At 53.5% G+C, this 14,885-nt stretch overlaps 8 protein-coding genes across 8 annotated transcripts; 3 read left to right on the forward strand and 5 right to left on the reverse strand.

Moving 5' to 3' along the window:
* Nucleotides 1–640: 640 nt before the first annotated feature.
* IUM83_08293 (Transmembrane protein) lies at nucleotides 641–1,811 on the forward strand (the record flags this gene model as incomplete). The annotated part of the gene is made up of 4 exons (XM_067932656.1): nucleotides 641–754; nucleotides 821–897; nucleotides 971–1,393; nucleotides 1,454–1,811. 4 exons carry the CDS (start codon nucleotides 641–643, stop codon nucleotides 1,809–1,811), a joined length of 972 nt encoding a protein of 323 aa, XP_067790168.1.
* A 39-nt stretch (nucleotides 1,812–1,850) lies between these two features.
* Nucleotides 1,851–4,381, reverse strand: IUM83_08294 (TRNA (cytosine-5-)-methyltransferase; the record flags this gene model as incomplete). Its single annotated transcript, XM_067932657.1, has 7 exons — nucleotides 1,851–2,216; nucleotides 2,293–2,385; nucleotides 2,458–3,755; nucleotides 3,823–3,896; nucleotides 3,968–4,048; nucleotides 4,117–4,229; nucleotides 4,307–4,381. The coding sequence occupies 7 exons, from the start codon at nucleotides 4,379–4,381 to the stop codon at nucleotides 1,851–1,853; spliced, it is 2,100 nt and encodes a 699-aa protein (XP_067790095.1).
* A 163-nt stretch (nucleotides 4,382–4,544) lies between these two features.
* On the reverse strand, nucleotides 4,545–6,149 carry IUM83_08295 (serine/threonine protein kinase; the record flags this gene model as incomplete). The annotated part of the gene is made up of 2 exons (XM_067932658.1): nucleotides 4,545–4,859; nucleotides 5,403–6,149. 2 exons carry the CDS (start codon nucleotides 6,147–6,149, stop codon nucleotides 4,545–4,547), a joined length of 1,062 nt encoding a protein of 353 aa, XP_067790094.1.
* A 394-nt stretch (nucleotides 6,150–6,543) lies between these two features.
* Nucleotides 6,544–6,846, forward strand: IUM83_08296 (uncharacterized protein; the record flags this gene model as incomplete). Its single annotated transcript, XM_067932659.1, has 1 exon — nucleotides 6,544–6,846. One exon carries the CDS (start codon nucleotides 6,544–6,546, stop codon nucleotides 6,844–6,846), a length of 303 nt encoding a protein of 100 aa, XP_067790171.1.
* IUM83_08297 (uncharacterized protein) lies at nucleotides 6,663–7,215 on the reverse strand (the record flags this gene model as incomplete). The annotated part of the gene is made up of 4 exons (XM_067932660.1): nucleotides 6,663–6,819; nucleotides 6,887–6,919; nucleotides 6,994–7,045; nucleotides 7,119–7,215. The coding sequence occupies 4 exons, from the start codon at nucleotides 7,213–7,215 to the stop codon at nucleotides 6,663–6,665; spliced, it is 339 nt and encodes a 112-aa protein (XP_067789934.1).
* A 1,998-nt stretch (nucleotides 7,216–9,213) lies between these two features.
* On the reverse strand, nucleotides 9,214–9,624 carry IUM83_08298 (Secreted RxLR effector peptide protein; the record flags this gene model as incomplete). Its single annotated transcript, XM_067932661.1, has 1 exon — nucleotides 9,214–9,624. The coding sequence occupies one exon, from the start codon at nucleotides 9,622–9,624 to the stop codon at nucleotides 9,214–9,216; it is 411 nt and encodes a 136-aa protein (XP_067790173.1).
* A 3,095-nt stretch (nucleotides 9,625–12,719) lies between these two features.
* Nucleotides 12,720–13,079, reverse strand: IUM83_08299 (Galactokinase; the record flags this gene model as incomplete). Its single annotated transcript, XM_067932662.1, has 2 exons — nucleotides 12,720–12,989; nucleotides 13,041–13,079. 2 exons carry the CDS (start codon nucleotides 13,077–13,079, stop codon nucleotides 12,720–12,722), a joined length of 309 nt encoding a protein of 102 aa, XP_067790172.1.
* A 508-nt stretch (nucleotides 13,080–13,587) lies between these two features.
* IUM83_08300 (Dihydrofolate reductase) lies at nucleotides 13,588–14,257 on the forward strand (the record flags this gene model as incomplete). The annotated part of the gene is made up of 2 exons (XM_067932663.1): nucleotides 13,588–14,120; nucleotides 14,188–14,257. 2 exons carry the CDS (start codon nucleotides 13,588–13,590, stop codon nucleotides 14,255–14,257), a joined length of 603 nt encoding a protein of 200 aa, XP_067789999.1.
* Nucleotides 14,258–14,885: the final 628 nt, after the last annotated feature.

Genomic DNA, 14,885 nt, shown 5'->3' on the forward strand with positions numbered 1-14,885 from the left:
TCCCCAACTGAGCCGCTGGGTGAGCTTGCGACTGGTCTTTAGCGCGGGTACGTGCGAGCGCGGCATGCACCGTCATCGCGACGGACGACACCGAGGACGTCCACCCTTCCAGAGGCTGGTCAACTGGTCAACTCCACTTCCCCCCGAGACTTGATCCGGCAGACTACGGACGCAGGTTCTGCGGGCGTGACGTGCAGCGCATGACTTCCACACATCAAAGGGCCCAGCTGGCGATTTGCATCGCGGAAGTCCACCACAAGCTGCGGGGCCCCAGACACTGAGAGTGGCGCTGAAAGAATACATTTGCTATGTGTGCTGCCCGTGGCAACGAGGTCGCACTCCAAAGGGATCGATGGAGGGTTCAATCGAGGCCAAGCAAGGGCTGTGGCATTGCAAAGGATGCACGCGGCGGTCCATTTCCGACCTGCACTGCAGTGCGAGACGAGCGCAACGCAACACGGGTGCCTGGTGACTGTGACTGCCGCAACTGTCGACTACACCAACGTCGCGTTGTGGACCGTATACCTCGTCCAACGTGATAGAGTTCGGTTCGATCGCTTCTGGCGAGAGATCGTGCGACGCTTCGTGCGCGAAAAGTATCTTCTACTTTGCGGTGGAGACCAGCAGCTACGTGTCCACCATGCGACGCGTGCACTTCCGAGAGGATGTGGACGACGACGGCGAGAGCGTCGAGCTGCACCCGTTATTGCAATGGGATATGGCGGTGATAGTCTGGCTGATCCAGCAAAAGGAGGTGCGACTGGTTGGCTTCATGGGTTAATCGCAGCTCTGAGTCACTGGCAAATCATCGCTCATGCAGGAACGACCGTGGCTGAGGACGTTGGTGCACTCCACGACATCTCGGCGACGGACGCAGGACATCTCGCTGCTCATATGGTGTGTCCGTGTCCGCTCGAGAGGACGCAGTTGATGTTAGTTACAACTCTCATATGGTTTTGGCTTTCGTCAGGTTCGTGTTCATCACCATGATCCCGGAGTTCGGGTTCCCGTACTTCTGGATCTGCGTCGGCAACCTGCTAGCGATGGTGACGCTGCAGTATTTGGCTCAGACTCCGCGTCCGATTGATCTGTATCGCCCGCTGCGGCAGCTACAAGACCGACGCTGCATCGATGAAGACACGAGAGGGTTCCCCTGTGTAGACTGCACGATGGCTGTGGTGGTGTTGCTTCCTGCCATTCTGCACACACAGTCGGTGATCGTGCAATTGATCTTTGTGTTCAGCGTGCTGTATATTGCCGCTTGCAAGTTGCTGCTGGCCACGCGGTTCATCTCGCAGGTGCTCGGGAGCTGGCTCATGGGCTTCGCAGGCATCCTCATCGGTAACCACGGACATGTTGTGGTAAAGAGCTACAAGTTGAGTCGTGGATACAAGTAAGCAGGATAGATATTCGGCCTGACGATACAGTTGCTAATGTGTCGGTCTTTTTGCAGTACCGCAGCTATTGTGGCGCTCATAGTTCTTGCGATGCTCGTGCTCGGAATGTGGATCGAGAACAACGAGAGCAGCTTGATGGGCATCCCGAAGCAGGACTTTATCGAGGTTTTCACGAACATTTTGAACTCGGACGCACCGAACCCCGTGCCAACCCCTGGCACTTCTCAAGCAACGGCAGCTCGTGTTCACCAACTTCCAGGTAGATCGACTGCTACATCGTCACGCCCCGGTCAGAAGCGCGGAAACACTGGTGGGGTTCGCGATGAAGAGGAAATCGCAGGCAAAAGAGACTCGTTTTACTTTCTAGTGCGGGGAATGCGTGCAAGGGCATTGGCCGCTAACCAGGCTTCGTGAAGTGGTCGCGTACAAACGTGGAGTAAAACTGGTTTCTATCTAGTTCTCGGTGCATTGCTTGAGTGCGTCTTCAACCTCGCCACGCATGGCCTTCGACACGCGGGGCAAGATGGAGCCCTTGCCGACCCAAATGTTCATGCGAACTTGCTCGTACTCCTTGACGCGGACAACCGCGGGGCCCATGGACATACCGTCCATGGTCTTCTGCAGGTTTGATGACAGCGTCTCGAACGCCACGTGCTGCTCCGCGTTCTCAAGAAGATTCGAGAAATCGGCGATAGGGATGTCTAGTCGCCGCATGGTAAAGAAGTCGTCGAAGAAGCCGAGGCTCTCCTCTGACGGGCGGTAGAAAATCTCGCCACGCTCAGTAACCTTGGTGAACACTTTGAGTCCCGTGTTGACAATCTGATTGTATGAAAAATAGCGAATCAATATCAGCAAGCATACCGGCGACTAGCATAACATTCTGGACAGCACGTACGTCAAGGGCGTCTCCACCGAGACACGCATCGGAGATCTCCTTATCCACGTAGTTCACAGTAGCCGCTGTGTCGGAACGGCACCAGAAGCGTTCCTAATTGCACGATGACGATATTTCGTCGTTAGCAAGTGCATCATTCATAAACTCCGTCGTTAGGGCACCTACCTTCAAACTTTCGTCTTGCAGGCCATAGAAATCGCGCAATTGTTGCCAGACATCATCTCCAACAGGACGATACAGCGTTTCGCGTTTCTTGTCCGTCTTCTTCTTTGAAGTCTTGTTGGCATCTGTGGACTCCTCAGTGCGGCGCTTCTTCTTCTGCGGCTTCAGCGACGAGTTCGAAGCAGCGAACTCCGTGTCGGGCAAGTACTGCTCGCAGTTCTTCAAGAAGTGGCCTCCGTTGCTACAGAGCTTGCACACATAGTCCGCCGGCGGAGTAGCCTGCAATTCTTCAAGAGGAGCGAGTCCTTCCTGGCGACCATCTTCGCCAGGCAAATCGGCCACCTTGCGCAGTACAGCGATGAAAAAGCCACCGGAGTTTTGGTCCGTCGGGATTAATCGGAGGGTCTTGTGCAGCTCCTGCGCAATAGCGCCGTCGCACGGGAACATGGAGCGCGTCACGCGGCTTCCACGAAGGTCCTGCGATAGTGAATCGTAGGTGTCAAACCACTGGTGCAGGTCCTGCTTTTCGCTGCTGTCGTCCGCGGTGTCACCCTTGAAGAGGTGGCCCTTGTGCGTCGACTTAGACTTGGAGCGCCAGCCGACACGCCACTTTGATCTACCGGGGCGCGCAACAAGCTGCGGCATCTTCTTCGAAACATCCAGCAGCTCCAGAGATCCGCCAGCACGACGCAACAGCTCTGCAACCACGGCCTCGTTCTCGACTGGGTTGAACGAGCACGTCGAGTAGACCATAATACCCCCCACCTTCAGCAAGGCACCACCACGAAGAGCCAATGCGAGCTGAATCGGGTGCAGCGTGAGACCTTGGCCAATGTGCCAGTCCTTCCACAACGCCTGGTTCTTGCGCAGAGTGCCGTCGCCGCTGCAAGGCACGTCGCACAGCACGCGGTCGAAGACGTTGGTAGGCTGGAGCGTCTTCGTGTCAGCATCGTAGAGACCCGGGAACGTATCACCAGCTCCACACGTCACCACAGCACGACGCAAAGTGTTCCGCGAGAGGCGGTGCACCAGCATATAAGCACGCTTCTTGTCGAGGTCATTGGCGATCACCAAGCCACTCTGCTCGCCAGCGTTGCTGCTCTCCGCTGATAGCAGGAAGTCAATAACCTGCGTCGTCTTCGAGCCAGGAGAAGCACACATGTCCAGCACACGGTGGCCACGCTGCACACCCAGGAACAACACGGGCAGCATGCTCACCGCCTCCTGCCGATCAATGTTTCCTCGGTCCGTCTGCTCCAGCAGAACCGAGTGGAATGCACGGACAACCTCGTGCTTCGGTGCTAAAACCACCATTAACACTGATTAAAAGACAATAGTTGCATCAAAATACAGTAAATAACAACTCACCACTCTTGGAGAGCGCAACACGACCGCAGTCCATCTGCCACGCCACATTCTCCAACGGATACCACGCGATCGGCCTGCAAAATAAAAAAAATATCCATCAGAAAGAAATAACACAACCACAAAATAAACACTGTTCTTCACTCACTTGGGCGGGTTCACGGGAATTTCTCCGTGGAAATACTTGCCACTCGGGAACTGGAGCTTCGTAGCCAGCAGCTCCTTCAGCCTGCAAGAAACAAAAGCATTAGTTGTTAAGGTTTTATAAATTACTTTCAGTAAAGTAAAAATGGGTACATTTTGGCGTCGGGGCGGTGCAGGTTGAGGCGGAACGACACGGGCAGCGGCTCGTGGAGCAGCTTCATGAGCTGCTCCAGCTCCGTCTCGTCCTCAACGGCATGCGTCTCTCGCTAGCAGGGCAAAATCCCACACAAGGTCAGTACTGTACCCATGAGCAACGTATCAGTGGATGGAGCGCATAGCTCACCAGGTATTCGCGGAAACTTTGCTTGTACACGTCCAGGGACGGCTTGGGCTTGCTCGCCTTGTTGTCGGACGCCATGCTTGCTACACTGCAAATGACCAGCCAACCAACCAGTGTACCCATTATGTACCCCAGGTTACGATGGGTGACGTAGGCGGTGTCACACGGCTACATTTAGACCAATGGAAAGAAAATGGCTACTTTTTATTAGACGAAAGCTGCTACTGAATTGAAGTAGCTCTTAGTAGAATGGTGCTGGGTCCTTATCGTGCGGCGATTCCAGCAGCTTCATGACAATCCGCTGTCCTGGCCAGTCCCCGTAGAGCTCGTCGAAATCATGGAGTTCGTCTGGGCTACACATCGGCTTGTAGACTTTCGCTTTCGCGCTGAGTTCACTCATCCCGTCGATGACTTCTTTCAGCCCACCCCTCTCGCTCGCATCAAACCGACACATCTGCTGGACCAGCTCGTAAATGTTTTCAGGACAACTTGCAGGACGAGTCGGGAACGCCTTCTTCTTGAGCACCTGGAACTTGATGGCACCATCAGGAATGACCTGCCCACACGACAGCCACGGACACTTCCCAGTCGCCGCTTCCAGGATGATCATCCCCAACGAGTAGATATCCGACGCGAATGTTGCTCGCTCCCCGCACAACAACTCAGGGGCCGTCCATCCGACTGTACCCGGTCGCGCTGTCCAGCATTTCTCGCCGCACAGTGATGAGATTGCTTCCAGCGTTCCCATTCCAAGCCCACTCAGTTTCACTCGGCCGTCCTTCCCCATCAAGATGTCACGGCATTGAAAGGGGCCGTATACCACGCAGTGGCTGTGCAGATATTGCAGACCCAAGGCTACTTCGTACAGTTTCCCCCACACTTCGTGGCGATGGCTGGGTAGATACTGGTCCAGAGATCCGCTATCCACGTCCTCGCACACGAAGAACTTTTGGCATGCGCCAAATAACTGCAAGATGTGGGGATGCCGCAGGTTGTACCAAATCTCCACGTCCCGAAGAAACACGGCGTCGTCGCCGTCCTTCTCGGTTCGCGGCTTTAATACGGCCACTTGGGATCCCTTCCACAAACCACGATACACCTTATCGAATGAGTCCGCCGGCATATCGTTGACCTGAACCTCATCTTCTGCAATCAACCACGTCGGATTCATCACTGTTGCCGCGAAATGAAGCGATCTGAGCAAATCGGTGCCTGCACTTGTCACTAAATCCCCAGCCGTGGCGACATTGGGAGGGAGCTTGTTCATTGCATCCGTCGGGGTTTGGTCAAAGGCGGTTGATCTCTGTTTCTGCCGCTTCCCTGCTCGCGCAAAGTCGAAGTTGGTCTTCTGCGTGTGGTCGTGCGTGAAGACTCCTCTTGTTATCTCCACCCTCCACTGGCCCTGTCGCCTTACGCTTGTCACGGTGAATCTGAACGGACACTCGGTGCGGCTGCCTCTTGCATCTCGCGCTCGCGTTTTCCGCCCCAGTCGACACACGTACATGCGTCGAAAGCACTCCAAGCCGTCGGGGAGCAGCGTCACGGACTTGGGTCGCTTGGACATTCGCAGCTCTCGGTTGCGGCTCGTGACGCTCACCGTGAACTCGACGCCGATCCGGAGGCCGTTTGCGCTGCAGTAGTCATCCAGGTATGCTCGGAACGCAGCCCAACTGCTGTGCGTCTTGGCGAGTTCGGGGCTCTCAAAAACGAGGTCGTCGTTGTTATTGTTGGGGAACGCTTGAGACTCAACGAGAGTGCAGACTTGCACGTGTGCGCCGTCCGGGCCCCGCTGCCGCTTGTTGTCCGCCGGGTGAGTTGCGGGCGCGAGTAGATCCTGAATATCCATCGAAAAGCGAAATGGCGCTCGCACCCAATTGTGACTCTGAACTGGGTGCGACTCGTGAGCAGTTGAAAAGCAGCTCGCGGAAGGGGAGAAGGAATGACCGTTGAATGGATCGTTTTGAAGGCTTCAACTTGAAGCCCATTTGGGCAATTTTTCGGTTGGGATCCACGAACGTAACACGAGCTCGTTTTGTAAAGTTGCAGTGGTTTCGCCCTGCCTGGCATCCCGCGCTTCGATCACAGTGACGATGATTTCCCGCCACAATACCAGAACGTATTGCGTATTAACTATTTTCGTAAGCTGAAAGACGAACTTCCGGGCACCAAGCGCGCTTGGTGGAGCAGAAGTCATTTGCCGATTTTCTTCGCAGTGCACAACCGCCCCGCAGCACTCAACCATGCAAGCCAGCGCGAACGGGTACGTTCCGATGGATGACGGTGCCCAAGAGCTGGAAGGAGGGCAACAGGAGCCGCCCGACACACACCAGGTGGGAGACGCCCCACAACAACCAGGCTATCACGCGTGGCTGCACGAGAATCGCCTCCTCGTGACGTTCGTGGTGGTCGCCACGTTGGTGGCGGCAGCGCTTGCTGTCATTTGGACGGACAACGGCAACCTCGCTAAAGACTTGCGCGACGCGCTATCCGTGCTGCTGTCAGTGGCCGAAGTGCTCCTGGGTGCCATCATTCAACGCCAGTAAGGAGCCTGAATCGGCCTGGGCAGATCAGATCAAGACTCACCCTGACTGCAGATCAATCATCTCCGCGCTGCTGCTGGGGAGACGAAAGCGGAGACCACCGTAACTCACATGTAGTTTAGCCTTGCAATGAATGTATTATACACGTACCAAAGCCTTTCATGATTTGAACTGAACCATCGTGGCGTCTGGCGATACCGGCCTGTTCCGCGCCACAAAAAAGTAGAAGTGAATAGATTGAGCCCATGGGGCCTACTGCTTTCCATGGATACTACTCAATCGTTTGGGGGAATGTAGATCATTTGCCGTCGACCAGCCGAGTAAATTCGAGAATGAGCTATCTGGGGGCGGCACGCTGCCACTCGCATGCATAGGAATAGTAGTTCGAAACTCCTATCATCGATCCGGAAACCTGAACATCCTCCGAATGTTCCCCAGATCCAAAACGGACGCGTCTTGCTAGTAGTACACTCATCGTGAGTCACCAGGCAGCTTCAACTGGAGGGTTACTGTATTAACAATCGAGGAAATGCGACGGTGCATGGCGCGGGAACTCGTCGAGCGTTAGCCAAATTGAACACTCCAAACTGCTGGATAGTAACTAAGTTTACCTTAACCTTATATCGTCTTTTTGACACTTGTTGCTTGTAATAAACGTCACTTGGCCGAGTATTTCGTGTATTGTCGTTACCACATACCCCCTTGTGCAACTTCTGCCGTATTTTGTCTTGCTTTTTGAGCCCCATCCACACCCGGAGGAGGCCTTGCAGCTGGGATGAAAGGGCGTAAGAAGGTAGTCGTCGTTCGACAGAAGGCTGTCGAGGTGTTGCAGTTCCAACGGTTTAATTGCGCGATCGTAACGCATAACTCGACTTGACGCAGGCTTCGCGCTACATCAGCTTGGCTGATGTCGACTCAACATCTTTCAATGAGTCCGCCATCTAACTCGGACAGCAAGCTTCAGCAAACTTGACATTATATATTGATATTTATTCGTGGGCATCTTCACGATGTTCGCCTACTCCGTAGCCAGTGGGGCCACGGTCCTGCCATATCGGCCAACACTAGGTTCGCCATCATCAGAACCGCGGCGTCGGCGGCGCCATCATGAGCAAGCTGCCCCGTCTCGGTTGCCATCCTCACGAGCGACGAGTGCAGGCTTTCGAGGCCCGCAACGCCACGCTCATCCAAGTCTCGTACGACGGACTTGAGCTTACGTCGGTTGCTGTAGCGTCGAGGACACAAGGATTATGTGGCGGTTTGGGATGCGATGAAGGTGTCGAAACGATATGCAAGACATGACAGTGAGCTTTTGCTGCAAACGACAGAAACTGCCGTTAGCACTGGTAGGGGCGGTAAATTCTTCACGCTCGCATTAGGACGAGGCAAACGCGACATTTTCTGACAATGTATCATGCACGTTTACATAAATTCTAACTGGGTCAGTTCAATTTCAGTTATCAAGTACTTATTACTCTCAACCTTCTCCAAAAGCGTCTTGCAGGTCCCTTTGCTTTGGGATCCACGATTTACGGAGACCCCCACCGCATGATACCAATTTCTTTCAGCTCCTCTGCTTCCAACTTTCCAACACATGCGATTAGGTCGATGCATTCGAATTCGCAGCGACATCCCAAGGGTTATGCTGCTTCTGTTGAAGAGTAATTTCTTCAGTCACGGGCGCTACGAAAATTAACGCCACTAGTCGGGTGTTTTTGAACCTGGAATGGAACGTTCTCCCTCCTGTTATGCCCCGCTCCAGTTGAAGATGGCACTAGAATTTTTAAACCTCGACGTTCTATTTCTCGAGTCAGCGTGCAGATAAGAAAAGGCTTGCCTGTGCTTCCTCCCCCATGAATTAACACTTTCTTTAGCTAATCGCGTTTTCGAGCATACCCACAACACCGCTCCCACTCGAAGAGCCCCCCGAATAATCAACTCTCCACGGTCCCCGGCGGTCCTGACGTTTGGTTACCATCCAATGCAAGACGTGGAGATGACCGCCTCGTGCTGCGGACCCAATTGCCTCATTCCAATCGGGTGCAGCTCGGCCAAGTAGGTACTCGAGAGCTCGCACAGAAGCACCTTGGTCACATGCGGCGTTAAAAGCTTCTGTCCTGGAAAGTCATCGATGAATTCGCCTATAAGTTACTCAACGTGCGGGATGGATTCGTTACTGGAGAAAGATTCCCGAGATACGATTCGCACCGCAGCGCGCGACGACAACGCATTTTCGCGTCCCTCATGGCTAGCTCTGCTTCTTGTAAAGAAAATGCGCTTTTGTAGGCTTGGCTTCTCTGTTTTTTGTCCTGGTCAATTAAGGTTTTTAGGTGGGAACGGACAGGTTATACGGGTTAACGTTGATGACCACTACATAAGTTCGTCCATTTTGTTAGCACTCTTGTAAAATTCATCGTATTCTCGGACAATGCTCATGTACATCCAGCCCGCCTTCGTGTCCATGAGCATCTTGGAGATCGTGTCGGGGGTTTTCTCATCGACCAGCCACTTTTCAAATTGCGCTTTCTGCAATTTTGAAGCAATTAGTTGCGTGTCCTCGTTCTTCATCGCTGCCACGATTGCCTTTGCAAACGGAATATCTTCATGAGTGTCCAGCACCTTGTTGATCATACTAACTTCCCTGCCTGGGTTATACTGGTTGAGATTGCTAAAGTAGTTGCACCAAACTCCCAAAGCTGGATTTGCAAGCAGGCTCTCAATTCCGCCCTCATCCAGCTTAAACCACGTGAAGACGAAGTCGGTGGAGAGTCCGTTGACCATCCAGGCCACCAATTGCTCATTCTGCAACGCGGTAGCTACCTCCGCCGTACTCGGGTTCTGCTTCGCTTTTTCGAGCATCGTTGCCACGGTTTCATCTCCGTAGGTCTTCGTGAACATTCCCAACGTATTCACCTCCTCTCCGCGGTGTTTTTCGTTGTACTTTGTCAGGTATGCAGTCCAAAGCTGAAGTTTCGGGTTCTCTAGCAGAGAATCTATGCCTTCATCCAACTTCAGGAACTTGAAGACGCCGTCTGGCGTCTCCTTTTTCTTTATCCATGCTCGGACTTGCAATTCATCTGGGGAGAGCGCGGTTCTTCGAGTTAGAGCTGCGAACCCGTTCTTCAGCTTCGATAAAAGCGAGTTGTCGAGTGTTCGCTCTTCCTCGTGCTCTCTGCCCGCGTAGCCATTTTTTAAGAGCATCCTGGCGCGATCATCGTGTGCCTTAACATTGAACGACGCTGGGGAGGTGGACGCCTTTGAACTTGCAGCACTAACGAAGGAGACAATAACGAGAAGTAGCACGGAGTATGACCGCATGACCGTACCGACGGGAGGGAAAATGTGGACTGTAGCCTGGAAACCTCATCCCAAGATTTACCGCGCGGTCAATGTTTGTTTACGCAATAAAGGTCAGAGACAGGAGCATACTACTGCGACACAATTACGGCTGTTTTGGGGGAGCACTGAAGGCTCAGAGGCAGTCTTCCCTCCCACTGAAGCTTCGCTTTGGCCATGTGAGGAGGCTTGAACGTGTTGCCTCCTGTATCCTGAATGCACAAGTCCATCGACCCCTGCAGGCTTAAGAACGCGGCATTAATTGTCGACCGCGGCAGCTCCCAATACGCTGCTGTAACGGCATCAATGAGCTCATCAAAGTGAGCTCCCGCCTTCGCGGCGTGCTTGAAACCTCCATTGGACTGGGAGAGTAGGAGAATGGGCGGAGCTGGACGCTTGGTTTGAGGAGGAAAGGGCGACATCTGCGATCTGCCGCCGTGTCCCAGCTCTTAAATCACCACGGAGGTGAATCACGGTGATTCACCTCCGTGGTCATCATTTCGGTCAAAACTAACTGTGCTGAGTAGATAAGCACACGGTTCAAACCGTGAGAGCGCGCCGAGTCGTATTTGCCAAACCGCGCTGCAAAAGTCGAAATATTGACAAAACGCGCATGTGTTCTACAACAATGGGACATCAATTTTGAGACGGAGTGGTACTTAAAACAAGTAAAAATGCCAAACATGACGCCTGCAAATCCGGTACAAATCCTATGGGTCAAGGTGAACTTTAATACTGCTTCCATCATACTGTACTGTACATATCCATCCGTACATGTACCTCTGGTACTTTTTTGTTCATGGACATGATTGTCGACACGCGATGAGTTCTTTTTTATTTTTATCTGTCAAAGCCGGTTGCACTCGGGGAAACGTGATGAGTTATGTGGCTAGCTCGAGAGCCTCCATTTCGGAAGTACAATGTCGACAAGCGTCATCAGTTGGCGACAGGAGCTAAGTGTCGGGCTTGGTTTATGTATTTAAATTGGTTTAGACGGCTACCTACAGTCGAAGACGCGCACAGCTCCATTTTCGCATACGGAACACGTACTCATCATATCTAGCGATACGAACCCGCGATAGTAGGCGCGCATCTGGAATGGCTGAATAAAAGGATTTGTCGCCTGCAGTCATGCCCAGCATGTACTATCAGCACAGAATAAAAATTAACGAAAACGTTCCGTTGCTTCATGGATATCTGCAGTCTCCCCACTCCGTGAGTGGTTGTAAAATATAGCTATCCAGCATCATGGGTGTAAGTGAATGGGCGTAAATGAATGTATGACTGCTAAGTGAGCAATTGCAACATATTTTTCTGTTTTAGAGAGTGCTGTGTCTCCTCCCCTTCTAAACAAAGCACAATATCGATATCACAAGCTGGGTCGAAGAAGCTCAGGGCTATTAAATGGGTCCACGCCAAACAAAAAGTTACTTATCCACCATTTGGTGTTTTCGAGGTATTCATATTCTTGGGTTGGTGGTCTCTTTCTTTTTACATGTACTGGACCTCGCAGCCGTCATGGACATAAATTCAATTTGATAGTCCACCAATCAAAGAATATGAATATGAAGGGGTACTTGTGCGTGCATATGAAGAAAAAAAAATGCGTCTGCTGCTTGGCCGGTCGGAGAGTCAAAACTTTTGACTCAAAGCCGACCTCAATTAAGCTGCAGTTATCGCTGCAGATTAAACAGTCGGCGTCAATCGACAGACAAGTTGCGAACCCTCACAACATATTGGAGAGCCACCAGGGACGGAGGCAGGGTCTTTTTGTGGGGGCCGGCCCCCCCCCCTGAAATTTGGCCAAACCCCGACTTACCCCCTATTTTCGCCCCCATGTGGAGTATTGTTTCAGACGACTGCGACGCCGGCGGGGATGGTGATGGCGCCGACGATTCCGACAGCTCGACCGTCACAGCAACCGACACTTGAGGACCGCGTCAATTCTGGTACTGCATAGACTACTGCGTGGGTACCGCATCAACAAGGACGGCAAGCGGTGCAGCAGAGCCGGAGGGTGCTGCCATACAGGGTACGTCCTCCTTGCAGGGCAGGCACGAGTAGGAGAGGATGATAAATGCTTCTGCAGCGGCCACCTGTACGACGCCGCGGCGCCCTTGCGCCGAAGAACTCGAGAGCAGCAGCAGCCGCTCAATCTATCGCAACCGGACCGATCCCCGTGGGCCAGTGGTCACATCTTGGCGCGAAGACCGGGAGGTACCGGGATCGATCCCCGCCGAGTGCGGGACTTTCCACGTAGACCGGAGATAGGCAATATCTTGGACGAGCAGCTACATGTACTCCGTGGAGTGGTCCGCCCTGCCTACCCGCACCCCGATGTAGATAGTTGGGTGGGCTGGAGGCCCCACGTGCCGAAAATGCCCCGTAGTGTAAGGAGGGGTATCGAAACCCGGTCCCGAAATGGGTCGGATAGCCACAGGCATCCCCACCAGAGCAAGTCTCTAGCATGGTATGTGGGTTCCGGTGGCATAAATCTCTTTATCGCAACCGGAATGCTACATCGTCTTGGCCTTCGTTTGTCACTGGTTGATTCGCGAACTCAAGCCACGCCGATGTCTTCGTCTCTCATACAGCATCATCCTGTTGAGATGGAACTTTGGGCGGAAGCGGGAGGTAGGGACGCCGGCCGGCACAACGTGAGCCTCGTCGCCGATGCGCGTGAAGAAGCGGGCGAGCTTGGGTAGATCGGAGCCGAACTTGTCAGCGGTGTGTCCGGCATTCATGAGATTCTGCGCGAGCTGGTGCTGCACAAGCGCCACGATGCCCGTCATGCGCGTGCCGAAGACACCCTTTCAGCCGCGAGCCGCCTCGACTAGATAGTCCAGCTCGTGCGTGCCGACCTTGTAGTCGTCGCGTAGAGACTCGTAGATCTTGAACATGAGCTTGCCCGGTTCAGCGTAGTGGTGTGTGTGGATGTGATCGCCGTGGCTAGCCCACCGCGACGGGTCACTCTCGGTGGTATCCTAGTCTCTGCATCTGCGTCTGTATCTGCGCGGTGGTGGCTGTGATTCTCTGTTTTGGCCAACAAAGGGGAAGTCGGTACGAGTGCTGGTTCCGGGCGTAGTTTTAATAGGGGGAGCTCTAAAACTATTCCGACGCAGCCACAACCAAAGTGCTCAACCGTGGCTGCCACTTCGCCCACGACAGCCAGCTCCCGTACGAAACAGGATCATGGTCGAACTCCAGACCATGAATGGGCAGAGTATCGTAGTTTTAGTTCGCTTGTGCCTCTCTGTCTTGAATAGATTGTGCCTTGCGGTTTTGCCGTTTTCAGTTTTGTTTCCTGCTGATACATTCGCGAAAATAAAATGAAACGTTCCTGAAATAGAATGGACTAAACGCAAAAAAGTTATGACCAAAAAGCGTTGAGGACCACAATTCAAAAAGATGGCTACAGCAGGAGGACAACGGAGACTGCCCGTGTCTCTCATCGCGGCCTGCTCCGTGAACCGCGTGATCGGTAGGCAAGGCCAGTTGCCGTGGAACCTGCCGGCTGACTGGGCGTTCTTCAGCTCCGCCACCCGCGGCCAAGTGCTGGTGGTCGGCCGCCGCTCCTTCCTCGAGTTCGACGAGCCCATCCCAAACCGCCACACGATCGTCGTGTCCTCGACGGTGCAGCAACCAACTCAAGCTCAAGTCGAAGCTGTGGGCGGTCGCTGGTCTGGTGTGCGAGTGGCTCGGTCGCTGCATCAGGCGCTGGAATTGGCGAACTCGGAGCCGCAGTACCGGAACTGCAATCGAGTGTTCGTTGGCGGCGGCGAGCGGCTGTACCAGGAAGCGATGGACGCCCAGGTCGCCGAGTCGTGCTATTTGTCGAGGGTGCAGCGGCGGATTGAGGACGGAGATGCATTTTTCCCGAGCTGGACGCCACAGTTCCCCAAGCTGACGTACTCGGCCAAGACGAACGGAGGGGGCACGAGGTGAGTAGTTTGACAACTCTCGCTATGCTGTTGGTAAACTAATGTGGTTGTGGGTTGCACTTGCTAGAGTGAGCTTTGAGATCTGGAGCACAGATCATTTGTTGGGAGTGCATTCGGCTCGGAAGGCCAAATGTTAGGATCATCATGAGTGTCTATTTGGTTACCAAAACGGAGCCGTTGCGGCCGTGGAGATACTTCGAAGTAAAAGTGCTGGGTGTACCTAATAATGAATGGTGCAGCTCCAGATAGTGATTCTAATAAAATGTGTTTGTCGGTTCCCACCTACTTGTTGACATCAGATCGGAAGCTTTCGCAGTGTTTGAAAGGAAGTAAAAGTCTTGATTGGCCAGGCGACAGAAAATAACGGAGCAGCTCTGAAGAAGAAGTAGAGCAAGAAATGGAGGACATAGATGCGCTGCCACTGCGCGTGGCAGTTCGACTTGTATCGCGGGAATGTTTCTCCAGTCACGAGTTCATGCCAAACGTCGAGCAACTTATCGACGAATTCATCGATGACTTCCCAGGACAGAAAGCTTTTAACGCCGCCTGTGGCCGAGGTGCTTCTGTGCGAGCTCTCGAGTACCTACTTGGCCGAGCTGCACCTGATTGGAATGAGGCAATTGTGTCCGCAGCACGAGGCGGTCATCTCCACGTCTTGCATTGGATGGTAACCAAACGTCAGGACCGCCGGGGACCGTGGAGTTGATTTTTCGGGGGCGCTAGAAGAAGCGGCAGATCATGGTCATTTAGAGTCTGTGAAGTGGC

Source organism: Phytophthora cinnamomi, assembly GCF_018691715.1.
Source record: "Phytophthora cinnamomi strain GKB4 chromosome Unknown Contig49, whole genome shotgun sequence".
Lineage (NCBI taxonomy): Eukaryota > Oomycota > Peronosporomycetes > Peronosporales > Peronosporaceae > Phytophthora > Phytophthora cinnamomi.